Consider the following 25,715-nt stretch of genomic DNA (forward strand, 5'->3'; position numbering starts at 1 on the left):
AGCGGAGAACTACATCGTATTGATGTTAGACCATATATGCTAGTAGAGGACTAATACTCCTGTGATATCGCCAAACCACAAGACGTCGGTCGAGGAGCACTTGGAGGATGTAGGCCCTTCGAGTTCATTGGGCTACACGGGGGTATTATATTAGAGAGCCCTTCACGTTTACTAGAAACCATGGGTTCTATTACGGCCACATACCTGAAGATTGTGCCAATTCATGGACCAGTGATCTACTCTAGTTCAATGAAAAATAACACACCAACTGGGATATCTGTTTTGAGATTTGAATATGAACGATATCAGCTCCGTAAGCTTGAACATCTTATGAAAAGTGCATAGTAGTCAGACCATGGGCATCCAAGAAACCCGGCGGGAACCCAGACCGCTCCCCAAACCGACTCCTCTCCCTCTGACCAAACACCTCACTCGAATTAGCAGTGTTGTAATAGTTGACCGTCTTCAGAAGCTCCATCCTACAAAAGGTCTCTTCATACGAAGCAAATCCCTCAGGACCAGACCTGACAACGGCAACATCCCCACGAACCTCCCTAGCGTGGTGACGGCAGCGAGTAGCAATATCATTCACAGGCAGACCCGGCGCCGAAGACGCATACATGTAGTAATACCAGTGATTGTCCTTTGCCTGGTGTGAGTAGAATTTACCAGCCTCGTCGGCGTGCGGCCAGCCAAGTCGTTGCTGCAGCTCTTTCATTTCCACGATCCAGTTGCCGTAGGCGCTGAGGGGGAATGGTTCGATACGATCGGCGGGATTGGTGCTTCCGTTGGGGGCAGTGGTGCGGATGATAAAGCAGTTGTGCTTTTGGGCGCCGGCGCAGGTGCGCTTGTGGGTTGTCCAGTCTTGTTTTTGGCAGGCGGCGCTGCAGTAGCGGGTTTTGGGTTGGTCGCAGATACTACAGGTCAGAGTGCCGGGGTTGGTGCAGGCCGTTACTGAGCATGGTTCGGCTGGCATGTCGTCGGATGGGATGGTGTTGTTTTCGGCTGGGAGAGTGTTGTCTGTGGAAGTGCTCTCAGGTAGAGTGTTAGTGTTGTCTGTAGGAGCATTGCCTGGGGAAATGTTGTCAGAGGCAGCATCGTCTGTGAAAGGGTTATCTGAGGGAGTTTGCTAGTTGGAAGAGTCCCCGTTGGCAGAGTGATAGTCTTCAAGGTGTAGATGAGAGGTGGAAGAAGGATGCCGAGGACAAGGCTCAACTTCAGAGCGGGAGAGAAGGTGCGGGGCAGAAAGCGGGCAAAAAAACGAGTGAAATTGAAGAGAACCCATGAAGGGCTAAAATAGAAAGGAAAATGCCGAGATCGACGTTGTGGAAGATACCGAGATGGCTCTTGCAGAGGGTGATATGAACGCGCTGGCAGCAACCAAAAAAATATCGCCGATAAGGGCTCGCTATCGCGATATCTCAGATTTTGGCAACGCGTTGGTGGAGGCGTGGATCGATCCAATGAAAAGGTCTTTTTTGGGACGCGACTCTTGATCTCGTTGTAATCATTGCGGCATACTGTACTAGTTGAGGCTTGTGGAGGAGAAAACTCAAAAGGAATGTATTGAAACCTAGAAAAGCTCATTATGGTGAGTATGGATGAGTGCCAGTCACGCTATCGCTATCTATAGAGATAGCTAGAAGTCGATTCAGGAGAAATGATCCGAGAGAGAAGGCCTCAAGTTAGGCTATTTGACCTGTTTTACAACCTTAGTATAGCTTCAACATTCTGAACTGCCATATAATTAGCCAGTTGGCGAATCTTGGCGGCCATTTCCAGTGTCGAGACCAGGTTATCCGATAATGACAGACCAGTGATCACGAGGATAGGAAGATCTCAGCCTATTGTAGAATAAGATATGGCGGCAGGATTGAGTGTGCTATTCCAGACGCTACATAATAATGTTTACGAGCCATGAAGTACTACCTTCTTATGTACGATGCCGGGAGAGGCAATGATCCCACTATTACCCATTATCGTGCCATCGGTAGTCATCGGTTCAAACCCAAGGCCAGAAATGCGGTGACCAGCACAGCCATGCAATAGTGTACTCCGGTCCAGTTGTAGTGCAGGAAATGCAGGAACCAGGGCCGAGACAAGCCCGGAAACGCAGACCGCCAGTTTGGAGCCCCGCGAAGAGCCGATAAGTGAACGAATGATTAGTTCACTGCCCCTCCTGGAGATCCCGGGCACGGATCACAGGCTGGGTCGAGTCCGAGGGGTCGAAACGGTCAACCTCTTCACAGCTAGTAGACTTCATAGTCACTGCGAATACACAATTCCTAAACCATGGCCTGATGGCACAATATGAGCATCTCCTGATGAAAACGTAGGATCCAGAATAGGGGGGTAAACCAAATACTGGAACGATTACGCGAGTCCAGGTACCCGTCAAATCCGAAAGCGGAGCGTACCATGGCCGACCTAGATAGCGGCGTCGATTGGCCCCAACAAGATGGCCCGCTGGAGCATGATTGCGACTCTTGGAAGCCGTCCACTGGCCCCGGTACTCATGAATTTCCACTTTTTTTTTGTGAATGCTCCATAATGTATTTTGTTATTAGGCGAGGTCAAGATGGACGGCCTGTGTCGAGAAATAGTAGGCACCGGATGGCAGTCGCCCGGCTCAAAGGAGCTAGTGCCCAACAATCAACTGGTCCTGGAAATCTATCGAAGATCTTTGAAAGTCGGAACTTCCTAATTGGTCCAAATAGATTGTTGACCGAGAGGAAAAATCAAGGCAATAAACAAGGAGGCCAAAAAAAAGGGGGAGGGGCACAAAGTGTTAGGCTGGAGAACCCCGGAGACCAGCGGAGCTCACGTGTGGGCAGTGGACCTTCCCCCCGAGGAACAAAACTATTTAATCAGTCCGCAGCCCACTTTCTCTCCCGCAAACAACTAACTCGTTTCCTCCCGCTACCAACCTCTTTTTCGGTTCGTATAAGCCTTGTCAGTAGGTTCGATCACTTCTCCTCGAGACAGTGATCACATACAACCGTCAAAATTTTCGCCACGCAGCTTAACTCGTGAGTCTTTCCCCCCACCTCGCCGGCATCGAATTCCCCTCCTCGAGGGTTACCCCTCGAGATAGCCCTCGCGGCCATGGAAACCTCCCCTATTCCTCCAATTCAGTTGCTAACTTCTCTCTTCCAGGCGGCACCACCCGTTCAACGGCCGACGCACTTCCAACCGTGGAGGGGCATCGGATTACGCATTATACTTGCAGTAAATCCATTCGGAGCACACTATCAGTTCACTCTTCTTAACTCTTCCCACCCACTATCAACACCCTTGTGAACGCAATGGCTCCCCACGCAAGCTCGGATGTTGCCAATGGCACCGTGAACGGGTCGGCTCGCCAAGAGGCTTCCCCTCTTTTCACTGTTCAGTCGCCCAACGTTGTCTACACCGACAACGAGATCAAGTCTCAGTATGCCTATCAGACTACTGAGATCACCCGCACTGCCGACAACAAGATGGTGGCCACTCCCAAGGCCACCAACTACCACTTCAAGGTGGAGCGCAAGGTCGGCAAGGTCGGTATGATGCTGGTCGGTTGGGGTGGTAACAACGGTTCCACCGTCACCGCCGGTATCATTGCCAACCGTCGCGGTCTCTCCTGGGAGACCCGTGAGGGTCACCAGAATGCCAACTACTACGGCTCGATCGTCATGAGCTCCACCGTCAAGCTCGGTACTGATGCTAAGACTGGCGAGGAGATCAACATTCCCTTCCGTGACCTGCTCCCCATGGTCCACCCCAACGACCTTGTCATTGGCGGTTGGGATATCAGCAGCCTCGACCTCGCGGCCTCTATGGACCGTGCTCAGGTGCTGGAGCCCAGCCTTAAGGCTATGGTCCGCAAGGAGATGGCCGAGATGAAGCCCCTGCCTTCCATCTACTACCCGGACTTCATCGCCGCCAACCAGGAGGACCGTGCCGACAATGTCATTGAGGGCACCAAGGCCAGCTGGGCTCACGTTGAGCAGATCCAGAAGGACATTCGGTGAGTACTTGATAGAACTGTCATTGGGAATCATATTTTTGCTAACTATTTATCTACAGCGACTTCAAGGCCAAGAACGACCTTGACAAGGTCATTGTCATGTGGACTGCCAACACTGAGCGTTACGCTGACATCCTCCCCGGTGTCAACGACACTGCTGAGAACTTGATCAACTCTATCAAGAACGGTCACGAGGAGGTTGCCCCCTCCACCGTCTTCGCTATTGCTTCCATCCTGGAGAACGCTCCTTTCATCAACGGCTCCCCCCAGAACACCTTCGTTCCCGGTGCTCTGCAGTTCGCCGAGCAGCGTGGTGCCTTCATTGGTGGTGACGACTTCAAGTCTGGCCAGACCAAGATGAAGTCCGCTCTGGTCGACTTCCTGATCAACGCCGGTATCAAGCTCACCTCCATTGCCAGCTACAACCACCTGGGTAACAACGACGGCAAGAACTTGAGCTCGCAGAAGCAGTTCCGCTCCAAGGAGATCTCCAAGTCCAACGTCGTGGACGACATGGTTGCTGCCAACCACATTCTCTACGAGAAGGACGAGCACCCGGACCACACCGTTGTCATCAAGTACATGCCCGCCGTGGGTGACAACAAGCGTGCTCTGGATGAGTACTACGCCGAGATCTTCATGGGTGGTCACCAGACCATCAGCTTGTTCAACATTTGCGAGGACTCTCTCCTTGCTTCCCCCTGATCATCGATCTGGTTGTGCTTGCTGAGATGATGACCCGTGTCAGCTGGAAGGCTGATAGCGAGGGTGCCGAGTACAAGGGCTTCCACAGCGTGCTGAGCGTCCTCAGCTACATGCTCAAGGCTCCCCTGACTCCTCCCGGTACCCCGGTCGTCAACGCTCTGGGCAAGCAGCGTTCTGCTCTGATCAACATCTTCCGTGCTTGCGTTGGCCTCCAGCCCGAGTCGGAGATGACTCTGGAGCACAAGCTGCTGTAAGCAGGGAACAACACTTTGTTGATCCTGGTCTAACTTGACCGCTATACTAACTGTAGTCACTCGTTGATCATAATGCAAACTGAAATTGATTTCTCAACCCTTTCAAAGTAATCATTGCCTAATACTCAAAGTAGTCGTATTGCTATAGCAGTTTCACATAAACGACTTGCTGTATCTATCTCAACCACTCCATATATCTTCCCCTACTCCTTAACATGCCCAAGCTCCGAATACGCATTCAACGCCAACTGCCCACCCAAATGAGCATACAAGATGTTCCCACCTTCAATCTCCCCCTTCCGAATCATATCCACCATCCCCGCAAAACTCTTCCCCTCATAAACGGGATCCGTAATAAACGCCTCCATCTTGGCCGCATACTCAATAGCCTCCCAGGTCTGTCGATCAGGAACCCCATAAATCCCCGCATGATACCTCTCATCCAGAATAACATCCTCATCCGTAATATCCTCCTCCTTCAACCCAATCTTGGCCGCAGTATTGCGCGCAATACGAAGTACCTGCGCACGAGTTGCTTCGACCGTCGCCGAGGCATCAATCCCGATAACCTTGCGCTTGGGATCATCCGGGTACAATTTCTCGAGTAACTTGAAACCAGCAATCATCCCCGCGAACGTCGAGCCCGTCACAGCACAGACAAGAACAGTATTAAAGAAAACATCCATCTCCCGCTCCTGCTGACGAACTTCAAACGCCCACCGGGCAAATCCCAACCCACCGAGCGGATGATCCGAAGCCCCCGCCGGAATATAATAAGGCTTGCCCCCCTCCCTCGTACACTCCTCCACAACAGCCTGAACAGTATTCTTATGCTCAATCCCAAACCCACTCGGATCAAGCCTCACATCCGCGCCCATAAGCCGGGACAACTGAATATTGCCCACAGCCTCGTACCCCTTATCCGTCCAGTCGACCCAATGCTCCTGCACAAGTCTCGCCTGCAACCCGCTCCGCGCCGCGACGGCGGCAACCTGGCGGGTGTGGTTGCTCTGGACGCCGCCGATGGAGACGAGCGTGTCGCAGCCCTGGGCCTGCGCGTCTGCGAGCAGGTACTCCAGTTTCCGGGTCTTGTTGCCGCCGTAGGCGTAGGCGGAGTTTAGGTCGTCGCGTTTGGCGTAGATGGTTACGGGTGGGTGTGGATTGTTTTGGGCGAGATCGGCGGTTATGCGGGGGAGGGTGTGGATGGGGGAGGGGCCGAGGAGGAGGGGGGTTCGGGGGATGGTGGAGAAGGGGGGTGGGAGGGGGAGAGGGTCGGTTGTAGTTGGAGTTGGAGTGATGGTCATTGTAGATAGAATAGCAGGGTAAGGGCTATATAGGTTGATATAGTCTTTGCTTGTAGGAGGATGGAAAGAGGATATTGAGTATAGAAGGATAGAACTGGTGAAACACTCAATTGGAGTAAACGATGCAGAAATCAAGACACCTTTATACACCAAAACCCCCTCTCCTCCCCTCTCCTATCTATCAATCCGGCCATCCTCCGTGCAGAGAAAATCCACAAATCCACCACGCAAGACATACAGCACGCAACACCATGCAGTCCCCGCTCCTCCAGCCCTCCACTATGTACCTGTACACCGTAAAGATCACCCCATTAGTCCACCTACCCCAATTCCAATTCCACCTCCCATCCTATCATCCTACATCTCCAAGTCCAGTACAGTACAGCAGAGTAGCGTGCAGCCTCCATCTATCTGCCGAGCTTATCCCGAAATCGGGGCGTGCCTTATCGCATCACTGCGGAGAAAGGTGGGGAACTACGGACTTTGGCCGCTATCAATTGACTGGTTTACCTCTCTCTGCCCCTGGAGTTATCCGGTGATGATCGTTGTTTCTAGTTGGCTGTTGGGAAGGCGGGATCGAAGGCTGAGGCCTCGTGTCGATGGTTGTGCCGATTGTAAGCGCTGGGTAGTGTTGATCTTGATATGTGATGTTGGTTTAGTCTTTGGGGTATCGGAGTTGGATGTGGCCTCCGCGGATTATCAATTGATAGGGGTGTGCTCGTAGGTTGGAATCGGATTCGGTTAGGTTGATTGGCCCCCTCGGTGTTGTGGCATAGCATACGAGGGAGGTCATGTACGTCTACACACCTCGTCTATGTCATACCAACCCCCAAGGTGCCCGGGACGAGGACCTTGGGAAACGCCTGTTATCTACTAAAATCATTCACATCCCTTCGGGATCTGGTTCCCGCGAGATGAGTTTACAAGATTTATCAAGCTGAATCTACTTTGACACACATTTTCATCACAACAAAAGGGAATTCATATTTCACATCGAGCCTTTTTGGGATCGTCATCAACTATATCACATATCACAAGTCTATTTCATATCCACCACGCAGCGAACGCAGTCTCCAGCCTTCATCTGCTCAAAGGCAGTGTTGATGGCCGACAGGGGCTCACGGTGGGTGATAAACTCGTCCACCTTGAGTTTGCCGTTCAGGTAGTCATCCACGAGACCGGGCAGTTGGGTGCGACCCTTGATACCACCAAAGGCACAGCCCTTCCACACACGACCGGTAACCAATTGGAATGCTATTAGAGAAGAGAGGGTTAGTATCAAGACGGAATACAAGTGAATCCAGGAACGGGTCTACTTACGACGAGTGGAGATCTCCTGGCCAGCAGCAGCAACACCAATAACGATACTCTCACCCCAGCCCTTGTGGCAGGCCTCGAGGGCAGCACGCATAACACCGACGTTACCAGTGCAGTCAAAGGTGTAGTCGCAACCACCATCGGTCATCTCAATCAGGTGCTCCTGGATAGTCTTACCCTGGAGCTTGGTAGGGTTGACGAAGTGGGTAGCACCAAACTTGCGAGCCCAAGCCTCCTTGCCATCGTTAACGTCGACAGCAATGATCATGCCAGCCTTGTTCTTGACAGCACCCTGGACAACGGACAGACCGACACAGCCGACACCGAAGACGGCCACGTTGGAGCCCTCCTCGACCTTGGCGGTCTCGACGGCCGCACCGTAACCGGTGGTGATACCACAGCCCAACAGACAGGCGCGGTCAGTGGCGATCTTGGGGGTCACAGCGACGACGGAGATATCGGCGACGACGGTGTACTGGGAGAAGGTGGAGGTACCCATGAAGTGGAGGATGTCCTTGCCGCGGGCCTTGAAGCGGGAGGTGCCGTCAGGCATGACACCCCTACCCTGGGTAGCACGGATCTTGCCACAGAGGTTGGTCTTGCCGGACTTGCAGAACTTGCACTCACGGCACTCGGGGGTGCTATATCACGGTTAGTGGTGGGTTCAACAAGCTGTGCAGAAGGCAGAGCTTTTTCAGAAAGAATAGTGAAAACATACTAGAGAGCAATAACGTAGTCACCGGGCTTGACGGAGGTCACACCCTCGCCGACCGACTCGACGATACCGGCACCCTCGTGACCCAGGACGATAGGGAAAGCACCCTCCGGGTCCTTACCGGAGAGAGTGTAGGCATCTAATAGAACAGTTGTTAGTACACCATCTTCATCTTTGTACATTGCCATTGCACATTGTTTTGAGCATGGCGGGGTTCATCGCGGGGCTTACCGGTGTGGCAGACACCAGTGTGGTGAATCTGAATGCGGACCTCGTGGGCCTTGGGGGGAGCGACCTCGACATCCTCAACGGACAGAGGCTCACCGGCAGCCCAGGCAATGGCAGCCTATGGATAACAATTCAATTAGATTTTAGTTCATGGAAAGGGTTGCTTGTCGGCGCGATTGATGGCGGGGTATATTGCGGCGCGCGCATTTTTGGTGTGGCGCGGGGTTGGCCAACGTCATTACGCGCGGCGAGGATCGGAATGAAGAGAGAGCTTTACCTTGCAAGTGATGGTCTAGCAAAGATTGTTAGTTTGACGATCAGCTTCGTAAATCAAAAAGGATAGTGGATATATACCTTTCCTACGGTGCTAGCCATGGTTGTATGAAGGGAAAGTAGAGTGTATCTAGTCCCACACAATACTCTAAAAGGCGGTGGTCAGTGACGAAAGTCGGCGGGAGGGGCCAGAGAAAAAGACTCACCAAGGTTGAAGGTTAAAACGGGAAGAAAAGGAAAGCGGACGAGTGAAGGGTTTTGAAGGGGGCAGTTTGCGAGGGGAGTGGAGCAAAGCAGGCAATGAGGGGAGTGGGGGGGAAAGACTGCTGAGGAGGTGGGCAGCAAAGAATTAAGTATGGAACACTTCAGAACGAGGAGAAGGTGAGGAGAGAAAGGAAGAATGAGGGGCCCGTCTCCAACGGCTGGCTGGCCCGACTCGGCCGGTTTTCTTTTGGAAAATCTTGGGATCTCCGATGGGTATATTGTAATTTGGATTGGCCAATTCAATGCTTTGACTATCTCCTGTCTACTATCTTGGAATTGTCTAGAGCTTCAAGCTATCTACTGCAGCTATCGAGCTATCCAGCTATCTGCCGATGTCCTCGGGAAAGCATTGCGACACGGTCCGTATCCGTCCCCACCAGAGACAAGAAGAGAATTATGCAGAAGATAGTAGATAGTGAGGCTCTAGAAAAACGAATGCAAGCTACAACTATTTCAATGGATAATAATAGAACCTACATAGATACCATTATAACATAATAAGCTAGGAATAGGATCTAGAGAATTTTAGACCCCGCATAAGGGCGAGGGGAAAAAGCTGACCAGCCGGGAAACGGGACCGCACCCGGCCTTATCGCCAGTTCTCCATCGCGGGCTCCCAAAAAGGTAAAGGTTTCCGGCGTTTGAAAAGTCGCAATTCTACCAGGTTCGACCAATCACATTAGCCTGTCACGAACTGGCGCCAAGGCGTCTGTATCTCCAATAAGTTTTGATACTGGGTCTCATACGAAGCCATCTAGAATTGAATTGGAGTGACTACCGAAGACGCATCCTAGGTAGGCCCTAGCAATCCACTCAGCAAGTGTCCTCGTCAACATCAAAATGGGACGATGCCGCTTTTATATTTGAAAGATCGGGATAAATAGGGATGGCCATTCTCCCTATTTGATCCCGTCCAAATCACTATGGTACAAGTAGGGAGCCAGATCCCCCAGTGGTCCGTCTTCCTCATAGGCCTTGAACACGGCCCACGAGCATCGGCCACCGGGGGGCATTTTCAATCGGTTCCCAGAGAGGGGAGGTTCCCGGGCCGTTCAGGCACAGGCATTACTCGGCCCTGTCTTCGGCCCGAGAGGTACACAACTCTTCTTTCATCATCATCTCCTGCCTTGATCACTTTTTCCCCCATACCAAGGCACCCTCGGAATCTCGGGTATCAGAAACTAGACGCTTATTTGCCGCCCAGCTGACCGCTCTGCATCATAGCAGCGTTCTGCTCCTGGAACCGCTCGTTCAGGCGTTGGGAGCTCTTGAGGTGCTTGTCGACGCAGCGCATGATGCACTGCTCCTCACGGTTGATCAGGGACTTGGTGGTGAAATCGTTGACGCAGTCATCGAAGCAGCGCTGGACCATCTTGGAGTACATCTGTAGAGTGATATTAGATTTGGAAACGGGGTTTCGAATTATGAAGACTCGTAGAGGGGATAGGGTAGAACAGGGTTGGCGGAGGTTGGGTTCAAGGTTCAATTGGAAGGCCCGGGTATCAGGGCTTGCCTGATCGACCTGTCGGGTAGGATTGCCGTGCAGTAGAAATATGGATTTGAAGGTAGACATACAGTCATAAACTCCTTCAGCTGCTTCCGCTCCATGCGGGCGGCGAACTCGCGCTGCTCGTTTGCGTTGAGGCTGTTCCCAAGGCGTTCGTTAGTCTCGGAGTCCACCAGCAAAATTCAGGATAGGATATTTAGCAATGATGTAGATTGCAGGAAGACACACCCGTCCATTATGTGTTTTATATGTGATAGATATTGAAATGAAATTGGTTTGTTGATGGAGTGAACGTCTGGTGTAAAATAACAACCGGTTCGGCGAGACGTGGAGCTCCGAAGCTGCGTCTCGGCGCAACTACGTTTGTCCGTGGACCGGGATAATAATCACGTGATGGATAATCTCGAGTCAGGATTATGTCATATAGATCACATGACTTACGCAAGGTCGAGTCACCTGATCGGTCGTTTGCGGTGGAGCTCGAGTCCCGTGCGGAAGAATCCCCACAGTCCCAGTATACAATTCTTGGTTACGGATTTGGAGAAGAGTGACAGCTCAAATTCTGAAGCCAAAGACGTAATGATTATCCAATATATATATAGCCCGGGTGTATTGTTTCATAAATTAGCATTCCACATGTATTTTTAGTCATATATCGAGGTGGATTAGACATGGTTTTGGGCATATTCATCCAGAAGTTCTAGCAGGGTCTCCAAGTTACGGAACAGTGATTTTTTGCATACTCTAGGTGACTCAGAGGAAGATAGAATAGTTTAACTACTGTACCGAGTTATAACCGGTAAGTATGTGGATCTGTATACTTAATCACCATCAACTGCTGCTAGGCTAGCCGAGGTGCCTGAGGACCCCCACACCAGTGGTTCCTGGATCCGGTCATTCGAGACCCTCCGAACCCTTTTTTCCTCAAAAATGGCCCCGTCCAGCCCAACGGTCCCGTTTCGAGTGCTATTAATAAATTCAACCAGAACCCTACACCTTCATTCCCATCTATCTAACAGTGTTTTTTACCTAGAAACGACGATTGAGAAGCATCTCCCGCCATTCCGTGCTCCGTGCTCCATGCTCCATGCTTTCTATACTCCACAAGGGTCTCTGGGTATACTTCTAGAACAAGGCTGTACAGTATACTCCGTACCTCCATCGTTGATCCATACTGCATACCTTTACTCTTTCTTTCTCCATCATCTCCATAATTCATCCATTCCGTCCACATAATTTGCCTGCACATGGCAGTTCCGATAGACAGGCGCGCGCATAGGGCCTCGTTTCATGTAGAGTCGATCATCCTAGTTCTTGGGTTCTCGACACTACTACTCTTTTCCTCCTCCGTGCGGCTCTCTCCTTTCGCTCTAGCCCTTGCCAATCACTAGGGTCTACGTATCCTTTGCTGACCAGGCCTGCCTCCTTTTATTCCTCGATCCCTCTTCGTGCGATTCATGCTGAGCACACGGACTTTGTGGACATTTTAGGCCTGGTGGTTTCTGCACACGAACTACACTTAAACCATAGCTCTCAGCTGGGCTTATCCAACGCTCGATCCTCATCCTCTTTCTATACTCCTACTCCCCTTTATCCCCTCCATTACTGCTCATCCGTTGGCCCCCCCTTTCGACAATCCGCCGACCACCGAATCATTGGGCTTTGGTCCCGAAAAGACTGCAGTTGTGGCTCGTGCCCACTTCCAACCCAAATTGACCCAAAAACCGTTCCCCCTCCTCCTCCTCGACCCCCTCGACCACTTCGAACCCTTACCCACTCCCTTTTGAACCCTGTCGCATCCCTTCTTCATCCTTCTCATTTTCCCTACTTCTTCTTCCTTATCCCTACTCCCCTTAATCCATCTCCTCCCTACTTTTACGAAAACAACTTGAGCTCCCCCCATTCCTTTGCCACCACCATCCTGGGCCCAGCCCCAGGATTTCCACGGGATCCTCTTTACACGAGGGCGGTGACGCAGGCCCTTCGACGTTCCCGCGATCATTCCCCTCCCCATTCCCCTCCACACTCTGGATTTGAACCGCCGTAATCCTTTTCGCCGATTTTCTCGCTCTACATCCCTCGCACCTCCTCAGCCCGGTCCCGTCTCTCTCGATCCCGGTTCACCATGGTGACCGGCAAGTCGCAGCCAGGCGTTGAGCCAGTACAGCTCCATGCTACCTCCCCTGACCCGACCGGCTCCAACTCCCCACCTTCCAAGCGAGATTTGGCATCTTGGTGGAGGCAGTTCAAACGAAATACGAGGAAAGATGAAGTTAAAGGTACGTGGTGTTTGATAGTTCTCCGAGGAATGGGAGGGGCGCAAAATGGTGGCACTCAGTCTGCTAGCGTCTCTGCGTATCGACCTGACTTGTGTCTGCGCGCGCTGCAAATTGGCGATTTCCTAGAGCGGGCACCTTGGGGGAGAGGTGATAAGATATTGGGTCTCTCTTGTCGCGCGGAGTGGATTGTTATCTATCGCGCAGCCTTGTCTCGCCGGGCGGGGATTGTCTTTGCTGGAAACATAAGCTGACCCGTTTTCTCGCAATAGAACCACCTCGAGGCATCTTCGGTGTACCACTGAATGTCAGCATCAAGTATGCGAATGTGGCCATCTCTCTGACTGGAGAACATGGCAAGAGTCATATTTATGGATACGTCCCTATCGTTGTGGCCAAGTGTGGCGTGTTTTTGAAGGACCGAGGTACGTAAAAAGCAGAGCTAACTTTCGCCCGCCGACCGGTTGATACACTACTAACACTACCTTGTATAGCTACGGATGTAGAGGGCATCTTCCGCCTGAATGGCTCTGCCAAGCGCATCAAAGACTTGCAAGAAATTTTCGACTCCCCCGAACGTTACGGAAAAGGCCTCGATTGGTCCGGATACACCGTGCACGATGCCGCCAACGTCCTACGTCGATACCTAAACCAGTTGCCCGAGCCCATCGTTCCTCTAGAGTTCTACGAGCGGTTTCGAGAACCTTTGCGTGTGTACCAAAGACAAGCACCTGATCAAAAGGAGCCGGCCGCGGTTGAGAAGTTTGATCCCGCCAAGGCTGTCGAGACCTACCAGCGCCTCATTGTCGAGCTTCCCCCATTAAATAAGCAGTTGCTTCTCTATATTCTCGATCTTCTCGCCGTCTTTGCATCTAAGTCGGATCAAAACCGCATGACCTCGGGCAATCTTTCGGCCATTTTCCAACCCGGAATGTTATCTCACCCGCAGCATGACATGTCGCCAGAGGAGTACAAGCTGAGTCAGGATGTGTTGATTTTCCTCATCGAGAACCAAGACCACTTTTTGGTCGGAATGAGTGGCACCACCCCCGATGAGCAGCAAGTCAAAGAGGTTGAAGCTGGCCTTCAGCCTGCTCCATCTTCCAAGGACGTTGAAGGCGGCGTTGGACCTCGTCCCTCACCAACTGCAAACATTCGACGATCAGTCTCCAATGCGAGCGGTAGCAACGAAGGCCACCGCAAGATCGACAGCATCCGGAGGAATGTTTCTGTGTCGTCTCGTAACTCCCGCAACTCTCGTCATTCAGGTAATGCTCCCAGTCCTGGCACACCCACCTCAACCTCTGGTGGTGGTGTTCATCGAAGCAATACCCTTCCCTCCAAGATGGGCCCCGTTGTGGCGTCGGCCCGCTTTGCCCGCGTTGGGGAAAGTGGCTCCGCCAACCCTTCGGGTCTCTCTGTTTCGCATCACAGCTCTCGATCCGGGAGTCGAGCGCCCTCTGTGCGTGAAGAGGCTGAGCAGCGGAAGCCCAGCACTGCCCCGTCGGGCACTCCCACCAGAAGCACCTTTGTGCATACATCAACGCATGGTCCTATACCGGTCGCGACGGCCGAGGCGCTTAATATCGTCGATCGTACTGTGCCACAGGACAATCATCAAACGCAAAATCCTCCTCAAAGTCCTCCACCTGCTACCCTCCCACCACAGAGCATTCAACTCCAGGGTGTAGCTGCGGCTCCACCTCCTCAGGTTGTAACACCGACCCGCGAACGAAAGTTGTCCAACTTCTTTACCAAGTCTCCACCTCCAGAAGGAGAGGCTCGACTGCCGAATCGTCTCAGGAAGAAGCGTATTCCAGGCAGCGCAAGCATCAGTGCACAGAGTTCCACCAACTCCCTTGACCCACACTGGGACACATCCTTGGAACCAAATTCACAGCGCAAGTCTTTCGACGGTGCCGTGGGAGATACTACGCCGAAACCACCCAACACCGCGACGCTGAGCAGCCGTGATGCAACATCTGAATCAACTCCCACCTTAGGCGATAGCTCCTCGCATCCCAACACTGATAACTCCTTGAGGCCACATCAGTCGCGTACGCCATCAATGAACTCTCGGTCATCCTTTACCGATCATTCGGATTTAGAACAGCCCGAGGATGGCCCGCGTTCTGACCGTCGAGACAACCGACGCAGCTGGCGGTTCCATCGCTCGGCAAAACGCAGCAGTGAGCAGATCGGACTAGGTCTTGCCTCTCCTCCCCTGATTGCCTCAGATTCCGGTGCCGAGAAAAGTACCACCTCCTTTGGTAGCGGATCGTATCAGAGCAACGATCCTGCTAGTCAGCCTTTGAGTTTGGATGCAGGCATCCAGGGCAACTCAATTTCTAATGCTGAACCGGAGAAGAGAAGCTTATTCGGCAAGTTCAAGGCCAAGATGGCACAGGTAGTCAAGGACGACCGTGAGCGAGCAAAGAGCCCCAATCAGATCGATAACGACCCATCCGCTACAAGCTTACCACTCTCCCCTCCCGTCCCCAACCAGGCAAATGGCAAGCCTCCAGTCGATGTATCTGCCGAACAGCCAAAGGATGAACCCCTTCGCTCGCCGGCGTCCCCACTACCTGGTGCGGGCCTCCCTCCAGCCATCCCCGAGGAACCGAACAGCCCAGAGGCACCCTCAGCAGCTGCCGAGGAATTCAAGAAACAACTTGAGCCCGAGTCAACAACAGCTGCTGAAAGCACAACGGTGCCATCGGAGACAACCCCTGTCACCGAACCGTCGGAAGTAACACCTACCGACAAAGAAACATCCGCATGAGCTGATGTGAGATACGACGATTCCGAACGATTTCATTCTTGTTAGAGTACTGTACTCAAATCACCGTGTATTGCTTGAACTAGCCACTTTGTTTCTTCACAAATTCTTTCTTCCTCTTCCTTCAGTCATTTCCTCCTACAGCGTACACCCCCGGATTCGTGGAAATCTTAAACGGAGTCTCTAGTTTTCTTGGCGTTGGGTTTGGCGCTTAAGGCTTACCTTGGGTACTTGGGATTGGATGGCTTTAAGATATCCCCACGTTGGTATTTGATGGTGTTTGTTTGGTCAGTGTGATATCCGTGTCATCCCGAGGGGCTTTTCCATATCTCTTAGCACTATTGGTTTGTTCGTGCCCTTGTCTCTTTGCGTTTCTATTTTCTTGAATGCCTGGTTCTACAAGGCAGACTCGGGGTCGTTCCCTGGGTTGTGTTGCTATACGTTTCTGTCCTAGAGGATTTTTTTCAAGTCTCCTTATCTGGCTTTTGTCCACGTACGTCTGTTTTTGCCTTGTTGGCCCAGAACGGGGCCATGCTTCGTTTGTTCTAGTCCCGATATTCTTATATTAAGGTAATGAATGATACCCCTGGATATTGAAATATGATCGGTATAAGAGCCATTCATCTTGCTATAAATTATTCATCCAACTTAAAGAGCTGCAGTAGATAGCTTTCATTACTCCTTTTTTTAAAGACTACCTATTTCTGGTGCTCTTTGATGACAGCGTGTGGGTCTAAGGAACGGCTACATAATAAGTACACGACTGTACATGTCTCTCTAACCATCTGAATAGATTTACTCTCCATATGAACGTACTCTTTTCCAAAAATGGACCCTTTTAATCCATGTTTTCTTACATATACAACGATCTGTTAATATGTTTGTGCGTTGCGCGAATTTACTAGATTATCGCCTGAATCCTCAGGCGCCAACTACGATGCAAATATGTCAAAAGTACCCACATCCATGGAGGGCCCCTTCCCATCCTCATTCCGAGCCAACCGGAGCTCCAAAAGACACCGGGAGAAAAGTGATTCTCAAAGGGAAGCGCAAGTTTCAATGCGCCCACTATGGCCTCCCCAGCATCACCTTCATCCGTGAACACCACGGGCTCAACGAGCCAAGCCCCGGCCGAGAAACCTCCTACTCCCCCCGTCAACATCCTCCCCTCCCAGCTCGCGCAGACATATTCCTACGCGCACCCGGCAATCCTGCTCGGACTAGGGGCATGGCGGTTCGAGGCTTTGGTCGCTGACCCCATGCGGGAGCTTCTTGCGGATTTGCCCTGGCTTGCTGCGCTGCAGATCTCCTATGTCATGCTATGTCTCCCGCCAGCGGGGGCGGCATCTGTCGAAGCTGGTGCTGCAGCGGATGAGGAGAAGAAGAAGGCTCCCCGGTCACCTTCGGGCCCTTCAGTTACCCTTCGCCCCGGCAAGCCTGGATATCGCCGGAAGCAGACTTCAGGGAAGAGCTCTTGGACGTGTGTTTGGGCCAAGTTGATGGTATGGTTATGCTATCGCTATCTTCTGTTTGATCTGTTCTATGGCTAACATTTATTTCATAGCCGGCTTTCCTCTCTCTCGCTCTCACATCTCTCCTCGCCACACCTGTCATCGCCGTCCTCCTCGTTCTCTTCGGCGCCCCTCTCACCACTCACAATGCCGAGACGATCCTCTGTGCGGCCCACATGGCTCTGTTGTCTGCAACCGCGCTAGTCTACGTCCACGGCGTAGACGCGTCGGTTTGGAAGGAGGTCTGGGGAATTGCCCGTCCCGCAGACGCAGTCTGGGGCAGCGCTCTAGGTACTGGCCTGGGCGCTTGGTTCGGAGCTATTCCGATCCCGCTTGACTGGTAGGTTCTGCTAATGAAACACTTAGTATTGGGGACATCATCGACTAACATATTATTTAGGGACCGCCCATGGCAAGCATTCCCCATTACCATCCTTACAGGCGCCTACATCGGGTACGCGGTCGGATCGCTGGTCTCTCGGACTCCGTTCATTTATGGAAAGCGCATCCAGTTTGCGCCTGAGCAGACTGAGGAGGATGAGAAGAAGACTAATTAGAGATCAGCTTTATGAATCTCGAGGTTCTTGATTATGTATCTTTCCAGCGGAGGTGCTCCGTGTGTAAAACACTGCTGCTTTGCTCTCATCGGTCTACAGTATAGAGGATCTCACATCCGAAAATTAGTCATTTCATGTATACTAGCGTTTCCATATCACATCAAATTTTAATGCATTGTACTCCAATTTGTTCAATCTTGACCACTAATGATTTATTTCTGTCTGCAGTGTCTCGGACTTCGCTAGTAAGCCTTGCCCGCTAGCTCTATATTCACAAATCATATCGAGAGCACGTCCAAGGCCGACGATGGCCATGGGACTAGTCCTAGCTATCACGTGATGTATATACGGCCCCGGTATTCTGTACTTTCCCTTTTTGGACCTTCCAACCTCCATGTTTCCTTCCTTCTCATTTCCACCCTCCCTCATTTTTACAACCTCTACTGTTCATGCCCACTTATTTTCTCACTCTCACCATGTCGAAAACTCGTTTCCAACCTCAGCCAGAGAGTCCCCCAGACTCGGGTGTCGAGTTGATCTCCCCGACCGACTTGCAGTCTTCCAAGTCCTCGTTGCCCGAATCTTGGGAGTTAACCGCGGTGATTTCCGCAAAGAAATACAATCTCTCGTACGAGTCTCTCTTAAGATTTGTCCTTGGCGAGCTCAAGAAGTGGACCCTGAAGGAGTCTGACTTAAGTCGGTCTGACTTGACTCGTGAGGTGGCGGTATACTACTTCACAGAGATACCTTCTGAGTGGGGGGAGACCTAGTTCAAGTGATTGAGGAGAATTTTGGAGGACGGTAAGTATCCCCCTTTTGACCCAGGTTTAACCCTTCAGAGGCTGACTTTTCAAGGATAACTTGGGACTCGAAGTTCGCAATCCTTCGCGTTAAAATGCCGACCGAAGGCCATGACCTTGCACAAACGTGGATCCAACATTCGCTTTACCTTGAATGGATGGAAAGAACGAAAACGATTTCACCTCACGAGGCTTCACTTCTCCAAGTCCAAGTCGGAACAACATTAGAACTTCCGACTTCGCCATTCACTAAGAGCAAGAAACAGCCGGATTGCTTTCTTCGTCCTCTCGGCTCCTCATCCTTGCCTCCAATTGTCCTTGAAGTTGGCTGGTCTGAAAGCAGACCGCGGCTTATAGAGGATATGGAGCTTCTTTTACAAGGAGGTGGGGGCCAGATCCAGGTGGTTATTCTCATCAACTGGAGCCTACGACAAAACAAAACCAAGGTTGCTGGAACAGTGGAGCTTTGGAGACTCGGGCAGAATGGTCAACCATCCTTACAACAGTCTGAGGTATGTCGGAAGTTCAACAATAATTCCAGGCATCATGATCTAATATATTCAAGTCCATCTTCCCTAGTCCCAACACATTACAACCACAGCACCTCGAAGTAACCTTCGGCGAGGTTTTCCAGTCCCAACTACTTCCCAGTCGAAACTCCTCTGACAAGTTATACCTAGACATCGACTTACTAAGTGATATTGCAGTTCAAACATTCCAACCATTACGACTATCCCCTGCTCCCTAGCTTGGATTCTTGCTTTTTTTTTAATATTGCTCCCTCTAAGTTTATTATTATAGATTACTTACCCCTATACATTATTCCCCCTCCTCTGTCCATTTATGATGAGGCTAATAATAGCTTGAATTTCATCCTCTATTCAAAGGATCACTTAATAATTCCCCTCATTACGCTTTAAGCTAATTAGTTAAGGAGCGTAGTCTACTAAAACGTACTTAGGGGTTTCTTCTACAAGGAGGTAGAGGCTAGATATTCTCATCAACTGGAGCCTACGACAAAACAAAACCAAGGTTGCTGGAATAGTGGAGCTTTGGAGACTCGGGCAGATGGGGGAGGAATCAAGTTAAACGGTGATGATTGTCACAGTCGTAGGATACTGTGATCGAAGACATCCGAGGTAGTAACTATACGAAGTCATAAATCCCAGGCTGCAGTGGTACCCTGCATATGAAATCCAAACCGTGAGCTTAACAAGCGGGAGGAGACAAAGTTTCGGGGAAGATGAGGAGATGCCTCGGCTTTGGACCCCCACACTTGACATCTTTCAACCATCCGATCGCCGCCATGTCGAGCGCGTGCATCATCTGCCACAAGAGAAAGGTATGTTAGCTCCGAAGCTGCAGTGGGGAACCCATCTTCTCTCCACAGTGTCCCTCGAGTCTGCTCGTAAGTCGATACTGACAGCTCCCCAGGTGAAATGCGATTTGGCGACCCACAATCCTTGCACAAACTGCACCAAATCCGATGTAGAATGCAGGTAAGTAAATCTGCTTGATTGAATAGATTCACATGGTCGCTAATATCAGCAGGCCATATACACGGAAGCGCAAGAGGTTCACGAATAGCTTGTCGCCAGGGCGCGCACTCAACAGCGACTCAGTGAGTCAGCGCAGCTCCCAGCTTCCCGCCGACGCGCCCGTTGAAAACGGAGTTGCACCGCCGACGCTATCGTCCTTTAGAGACAGCGCGACTCCCGCTGTGAATAATGGCGAGCCCACTGCCCTCCCTGCAAGTAATGGCGAGCCATTCATCAAAGAGGAAAGCTACCGTGGTCGGAGCGAGTACTTGGGCGGTAGCGTGCCTTTTGATGAAAATATGGTGAAACCGGGCCACGAGACAACGTACACCAGTCAAAAGGCATCGGCTGCGGATCTTCAGATGTTGCGTGAGCAAGGTGCTTTTGAGTTACCTCCATTGTCGGTCCAAAGAGAGTTGATGAAGAGCTTTCATAAGTATTGCGCGCCGTGGACGCCGGTGGTTGACCCCAAGTGGCTGGACGAGAGTACGCCGCCGTCGATGCTGCTTCTTCAGTCGATTTTCCTAGCTGGAAGTAGGGTGTCCAAGGCGCACTTGGATTATGGGTCAAGTGAGGTCTTCTATCGGCGTGCTAAACTACTATTCTTCTTTGGTGGTCGCAGTAATTCGCTGATTTCAATCGTCGCTGCTTGTCTTCTGCACTGGTATAATCCAGTCGGACCGGAAGACGTCTCGACAGATACGAGTGGGTTCTGGATTCGAACGGCCGGAGCAATGGCCTTCCAAATTGGACTTCATAAGGAACCTCCGCCCAATGCGAAGGACCGTGGTCTACGCCGACGGTTGTGGTGGTCTCTTGTGGTACGTATTCAGTGATGGTGTCAACTCTTGGGCATCGTGTGCGGTTCTCTGACATCTTCGCAGGTCCGAGATAATGTTATATCAGTCGGAGTGGGCAGGCCACGTACGATCAACCTTCGAGATAGTGACGTCCTTCCCCCTTCTATGAATGACTTCCCGGTCAAGGACTTCCAGGCACGGCTCTTTTTGGCATACTGCACAATATCCTGTCACTTGGGAGATACCGTGGAATACTATCTACGGCGAGAGATTTCCCGGCAGCGTCGGGTTGATCTTGAAAATGCTATATATAGATGGGCTAAGCAGGTCATCCCGAAGCTCCGGTCATCTGCTACCCTGCAAGAAGACGCTATAACCTCGCATTTGGAGGTCCAACAACTCTCAGTCATGTACTTTGTTGTACTGACCATCCTGCATCGCTCTCCCACACCGAACAGCGTACCACCTGCAGCATCGCTAGTCGCATCATCATTTATCGCAGGAATCTACGAAGAGTTCCTTCTCCGGGACGAGCTTCGATATCTCGGCCCCGTTTTCGCATTCTACCCACTTTGCAGCGGATTATCACTACTCTCAAGTTGGCGCTACTCCCAGCTACAAAGCACAGCCGAGCATGAGCTCACAGTCATCAAGCTCTCTCTTCAAAAGCTATCCGAAAGGTGGCTTTCCGCGGTCGGACCTCTACGAGCCCTGAACAAATTGACCGAAAAAGTCCGAGAACAAGGCCCCCTTGATGGCCCACCTCCAAAGCTTGACTTTGACACGGCTTCTTTCTTTGACGGGTTCGACGTCAGGTTGTGCAAGCAGTGGCGCTTGATTGGGCAGTCTGCCGAGCCAGAAACTCCTGTCCCGGTGACTACAGCTACGTGCACACTGGCCGAGGTTCAGGATACGGATGAGGCGGTTCAACCCTTCAATAATACCCAGCCGGATGATGCGGCAGATGATTTCGGCTTCCCGGCTCTTGATACTAGCCTGGAGCCTTTTACCAGTAACTGGGAAGGGTCTGGCTTTGATTGGAGTGGCTCGTGGTTGCTTAACATATAAATGTGTATATTAGGAATAAAAGAAGTCTCCTCTCGAGTTTACATACGATCGGATAGACTAGCACTAAAATTGCAACGGCCCATCGATTCGTGAGAACAGGAAAGTTGAATTTCGCTATCAAAACAAAGTCCCGTGGCATTTCATGTGCATCATTATCATAAGCATGGTCGTGCTGGGTTTCCCGATTACTCGCGCATCTCCTTTTCGATCTGAGCCAGTTCTTCAATCTGTCCCATCCTGTCTGCCGCAGCCCATGCCACCGGTTGTAACTCCTTCGACACAAGATTACTGATCTCAGCCAGTCGTTGTTTCCAGAATTCCCATCTCTCAGCGCATAACCCGGCTTTGCCTTGATACAACTTGCCGCCTTTAGTCACGCGCTTTTGCTGTTCGCTCAACTCTTTCTCGCTGAGCTGCCTATAGATTGTCTGTCCGGCATGCGTAATCCATTCGTTCACCACGGAGATGTAACAGTCTCGAACGATTTGCTCCTGGGGAATATCATCTTCCAATGCATCTCTTAGCATCCAGATGATCAAAGTATCCCAGCTGAGCAGTTCTTTGCCCACGATTCTGGCCATGAAGGAGTTTTGGTTGATCCACTCTGAGATTCCATCGGGATCTGGCTCTCCGATATCTAATATCTATTAGTATATTGATACAACTGCATAGTTTCAAAGGTCATTATACTCACACTCCAGATGGTCCCTCAAGCAGGGGCGGAGAATAGGAAAGTCTGACCAAAGCTTCTGCTCGCTCTATTGCCCTTGTAAGCTTGTGTGAACGTCAACATTTAGGTTAAACTTCACTTACGCCCCATATGTCAAGCGTTCTCGCCGGAATCTTTCCCAGGGATTTCATAAAAGAAATCATGCGTATTTGACCCGGGTGTTGAGGAGGAACTAATCTCATGACCTGAATAATCAACCCCCACAAGGACCACAAGAAGGCATCAGGATCCGCTGTAGGACTGTTCTCCTCGACCGGAGCTTCAGTATCTTCCTCATTTGATGGAAAGAGGTCATTTATCTTTGCAGCTGCGTCGGCAGCTTCGATTACTGGGCCTGGTTGTAGCAAGTCCTGCAAAATGCTGAACAGCTTCTCTTCGAACGGTTTTAGCTCTTCTGCCGCTCTAACACGCTCGAGATCGAGTTTTTCATCCGCGATATGTGATGCCATGTTTTCTGTTGATCTATTCTGATGGTACGGATCTGAAATCAGGCTGAACTGTTAGAAGTAGACACATCGCAGGTGAAGTGTCACATAACCCCTCCTTCTAGAATGTCACGCTAGTGAGTGCTCAGCCACCCACGTGGGCCAGTTATGTCTCAGGGTCTTAATCAGATGGACGCGATCACATACAGTAATTTGGAGAAACGAGGGAAATTTTAGCGAGCGCTCATGCTATTTTTTATTCAATAAAGAAGAAATATCGGTGCCCGCCAGGAGGATAATCCGTTGAAGAGCCTACAATGCGCCACTAACCCCACTAGCCCTATAGCTTGCCTCTATTGTCCTTGATAGCCTCCCGATGATGGTACTGCTTGAAATGCTCCAAACATTCTGGATTTGCGACCGTGCTGCTGATGACTTTGGGCAAATCTCCAGAGCAAATCACAGATTTCACCAAAGTCTCGACCTTTTTCCCATTAACGGTCATAGGGATCTCGTCCACGCCAAGCACAAATCGTGGGACATGCTTGCTGCTGAGTCCCTTCCGAATCGCAGCCTTTAGTTCAAGCGCGAGTTGGCTAGTAAATTTTCGGCCTGGCTGCATAACCACAAACAAGAAGACTGATTCATCAGAATCATGCGGTCGGCGTCGGCCGATACAAAGTGTTGATGAGATGACCTTGTTGAATGGTGCCGACTCCGTGATGGAATATATATCCGAAGATCCAAAGCGAATACCCTGCGGATTGAGTACGCCATCACTGCCAGGGCAGGGACTGTTAGTAAATTAAGAAATTCTATTCATCCACCGTGAATATTAACTTACCTTCGTCCATGAATTTGCCAGCCCTTGGTTCGAGGGTTGTAGCTTGCCCAATCATGCTGAGCCCAACAATTTTCAAACTTGTCGAAATAGGTGCTTTTGTACTTTGATCCGTCGGTGTCACCCCAGAAAAATACTGGCATAGACGGGAAAGGCTGGCGGCAGACAAACTCGCCATGTTTTCCTGCCATCTTCACCGATTCACCCGTAACAGGGTCTGCCACATCTACATCTTGGCCTAACATGGGAAGTTGGATCTCTCCTGGGTAAAGAGGGCCAGCGGGGTCAGTTCCAATCCACGAGGTTACCAGATCAGTTCCACCAGTCACACTGGTAAGATGAACATCCGGTGGAAATGCGCGGTAAAACCAGTGGTATTGATCTGCGCCTAAATGGGAACCGCCCGTCTGTACCATCCTCAAAGAAGACAGGTCAAATTCGGCTTTCGGGATACAGCGGGTCATTTCAAGCTCCTGCAAGTATCGAGGCGAGCAGCCCCAATATGTCACGCGGTGATACTCGGCAATCTTCGCCATTGCTTTTGCGCTGGGCCACAACGGTGATCCATCATATAGAATCAAAGTTGGGCCCACTGATAAATGACCGATCATGATGTTCCAGAGCACCCATGAGGTGCTGCTATACTGGAACACAACATCTTCGGAGGTCAGAGAGTTGTGGAGAACAGAGGTCTTCTTATGCTGTAATATCACGCTGTGGCTGTGTACCAGGCACTTTGGCTGTCCGGTTGTCCCACTGGTGTACAGGATATAGAGGGGATGCGAGAATGGCAACCTTTTAAACCCCAATTGATCATTAGGTCGCGATGATGACAAGAACTGATCAAGAGTTGGAAAGCACGGGTCTTGGGTACCAAGAGGTATCAAGAATACCGTGGGCTTGACTTCCATGGCCCGAAGAATATTCTGAATCTTCGTCACGTTTGAGTGTAGTTTGCCCTTGTATGTGGAGTCACTGTCGGCAAAGAGCACTTTAGGTGTAACTTGTTGCAATCGCGACACACATCCCTAGGTCTAGTCAGATATCATTCATCAACAAATGGGAGAGGACCGGACTTACTTCTTCTCCCAGATCGGGCGCAATGCTGGTCCAAATCGCACCAATACTCGCGGTAGCTAGAAAGAGGCCAACCGACCACAAGCTGGTGGAAATGATAGCAGCAACTCGATCACCTTCCTGAATGCCCAATCGTAGTAACGCACTTCGCGCTTTTCTGATGTTCTCTCGTAGTAACCCCCATGACCAAACTTCGCCGCCCAAATCCTGGCCCTCGCGGACGCCAATAAGAGCAGTTTTGTTCAAGTCGCGGCCAGTGACAACATTCTCTGCGTAGTTGACTGTGGCTCCGTGAAAGAACTCAGGTACCTTCTCCATTGGCGTGTTGGGATCAAATGCAGTCATCAGACCCGCAGGCAATGGTGGAATGATGCCCGTGTACTGGTGGAGATCTATCCAAAAATCGTGCAGATTGTTCACAGACCACTGATGTAGCTCTTGTGACGAGCGTAAGTTTTGGTTGAATTTTCGATTGACATGTTCACGATAAATGTTCATGGGAATCTTGTTTTGCGGTTGAGTAGGTTTCCAGATAGGCGAAGGAGATGGCCCGAGGGTTCCATCCCTGGGCACAGGTTTGGCCATATTTCGCAGGTGCTGTAATTGTATCTGAGAGGAAACACTCGTTTGAGCTGTATGATGGTATTGGTGCCGGTGTTATATAGAGGACAAGTATGATTCGAGCGGAACAGGCAGTCTGCACCATTCACCTGAATACCCGCTCGGAGATCGGCTCT

General features: G+C 51.0%; 11 protein-coding genes across 11 annotated transcripts; 5 read left to right on the forward strand and 6 right to left on the reverse strand.

Moving 5' to 3' along the window:
- Positions 1–328: 328 nt before the first annotated feature.
- Positions 329–976, reverse strand: N7496_009433 (zinc finger MYND domain-containing protein; the record flags this gene model as incomplete). Its single annotated transcript, XM_056702347.1, has 1 exon — positions 329–976. One exon carries the CDS (start codon positions 974–976, stop codon positions 329–331), a length of 648 nt encoding a protein of 215 aa, XP_056551347.1.
- A 2,329-nt stretch (positions 977–3,305) lies between these two features.
- Positions 3,306–5,079, forward strand: N7496_009434 (inositol-3-phosphate synthase INO1; the record flags this gene model as incomplete). The annotated part of the gene is made up of 4 exons (XM_056702348.1): positions 3,306–4,009; positions 4,069–4,674; positions 4,758–4,964; positions 5,025–5,079. The coding sequence occupies 4 exons, from the start codon at positions 3,306–3,308 to the stop codon at positions 5,077–5,079; spliced, it is 1,572 nt and encodes a 523-aa protein (XP_056551348.1).
- Positions 5,080–5,171: 92 nt separating this feature from the next.
- N7496_009435 (putative 1-aminocyclopropane-1-carboxylate deaminase) lies at positions 5,172–6,272 on the reverse strand (the record flags this gene model as incomplete). The annotated part of the gene is made up of 1 exon (XM_056702349.1): positions 5,172–6,272. The coding sequence occupies one exon, from the start codon at positions 6,270–6,272 to the stop codon at positions 5,172–5,174; it is 1,101 nt and encodes a 366-aa protein (XP_056551349.1).
- Positions 6,273–7,311: 1,039 nt separating this feature from the next.
- On the reverse strand, positions 7,312–8,907 carry N7496_009436 (bifunctional alcohol dehydrogenase/S-(hydroxymethyl)glutathione dehydrogenase; the record flags this gene model as incomplete). The annotated part of the gene is made up of 6 exons (XM_056702350.1): positions 7,312–7,526; positions 7,593–8,230; positions 8,308–8,443; positions 8,536–8,650; positions 8,810–8,824; positions 8,887–8,907. The coding sequence occupies 6 exons, from the start codon at positions 8,905–8,907 to the stop codon at positions 7,312–7,314; spliced, it is 1,140 nt and encodes a 379-aa protein (XP_056551350.1).
- Positions 8,908–10,258: 1,351 nt separating this feature from the next.
- On the reverse strand, positions 10,259–10,812 carry tim9 (protein transporter TIM9; the record flags this gene model as incomplete). Its single annotated transcript, XM_056702351.1, has 3 exons — positions 10,259–10,453; positions 10,645–10,714; positions 10,805–10,812. The coding sequence occupies 3 exons, from the start codon at positions 10,810–10,812 to the stop codon at positions 10,259–10,261; spliced, it is 273 nt and encodes a 90-aa protein (XP_056551351.1).
- Positions 10,813–12,701: 1,889 nt separating this feature from the next.
- Positions 12,702–15,634, forward strand: N7496_009438 (uncharacterized protein; the record flags this gene model as incomplete). The annotated part of the gene is made up of 3 exons (XM_056702352.1): positions 12,702–12,855; positions 13,125–13,277; positions 13,347–15,634. The coding sequence occupies 3 exons, from the start codon at positions 12,702–12,704 to the stop codon at positions 15,632–15,634; spliced, it is 2,595 nt and encodes an 864-aa protein (XP_056551352.1).
- Positions 15,635–16,701: 1,067 nt separating this feature from the next.
- N7496_009439 (PIG-F family protein) lies at positions 16,702–17,699 on the forward strand (the record flags this gene model as incomplete). Its single annotated transcript, XM_056702353.1, has 3 exons — positions 16,702–17,133; positions 17,196–17,482; positions 17,543–17,699. The coding sequence occupies 3 exons, from the start codon at positions 16,702–16,704 to the stop codon at positions 17,697–17,699; spliced, it is 876 nt and encodes a 291-aa protein (XP_056551353.1).
- A 476-nt stretch (positions 17,700–18,175) lies between these two features.
- Positions 18,176–19,247, forward strand: N7496_009440 (uncharacterized protein; the record flags this gene model as incomplete). The annotated part of the gene is made up of 3 exons (XM_056702354.1): positions 18,176–18,453; positions 18,525–19,011; positions 19,065–19,247. 3 exons carry the CDS (start codon positions 18,176–18,178, stop codon positions 19,245–19,247), a joined length of 948 nt encoding a protein of 315 aa, XP_056551354.1.
- A 783-nt stretch (positions 19,248–20,030) lies between these two features.
- Positions 20,031–21,905, forward strand: N7496_009441 (transcription factor domain-containing protein; the record flags this gene model as incomplete). The annotated part of the gene is made up of 2 exons (XM_056702355.1): positions 20,031–20,858; positions 20,922–21,905. The coding sequence occupies 2 exons, from the start codon at positions 20,031–20,033 to the stop codon at positions 21,903–21,905; spliced, it is 1,812 nt and encodes a 603-aa protein (XP_056551355.1).
- Positions 21,906–22,090: 185 nt separating this feature from the next.
- On the reverse strand, positions 22,091–23,084 carry N7496_009442 (DUF3632 domain-containing protein; the record flags this gene model as incomplete). Its single annotated transcript, XM_056702356.1, has 3 exons — positions 22,091–22,542; positions 22,600–22,663; positions 22,719–23,084. The coding sequence occupies 3 exons, from the start codon at positions 23,082–23,084 to the stop codon at positions 22,091–22,093; spliced, it is 882 nt and encodes a 293-aa protein (XP_056551356.1).
- A 316-nt stretch (positions 23,085–23,400) lies between these two features.
- Positions 23,401–25,563, reverse strand: N7496_009443 (uncharacterized protein; the record flags this gene model as incomplete). Its single annotated transcript, XM_056702357.1, has 3 exons — positions 23,401–23,854; positions 23,905–24,929; positions 24,982–25,563. 3 exons carry the CDS (start codon positions 25,561–25,563, stop codon positions 23,401–23,403), a joined length of 2,061 nt encoding a protein of 686 aa, XP_056551357.1.
- Positions 25,564–25,715: the final 152 nt, after the last annotated feature.

The sequence above is a fragment of the Penicillium cataractarum genome, assembly GCF_028827025.1.
Source record: "Penicillium cataractarum strain IBT 29864 chromosome Unknown utg000008l, whole genome shotgun sequence".
Taxonomy (NCBI): Eukaryota; Fungi; Ascomycota; class Eurotiomycetes; order Eurotiales; family Aspergillaceae; genus Penicillium; species Penicillium cataractarum.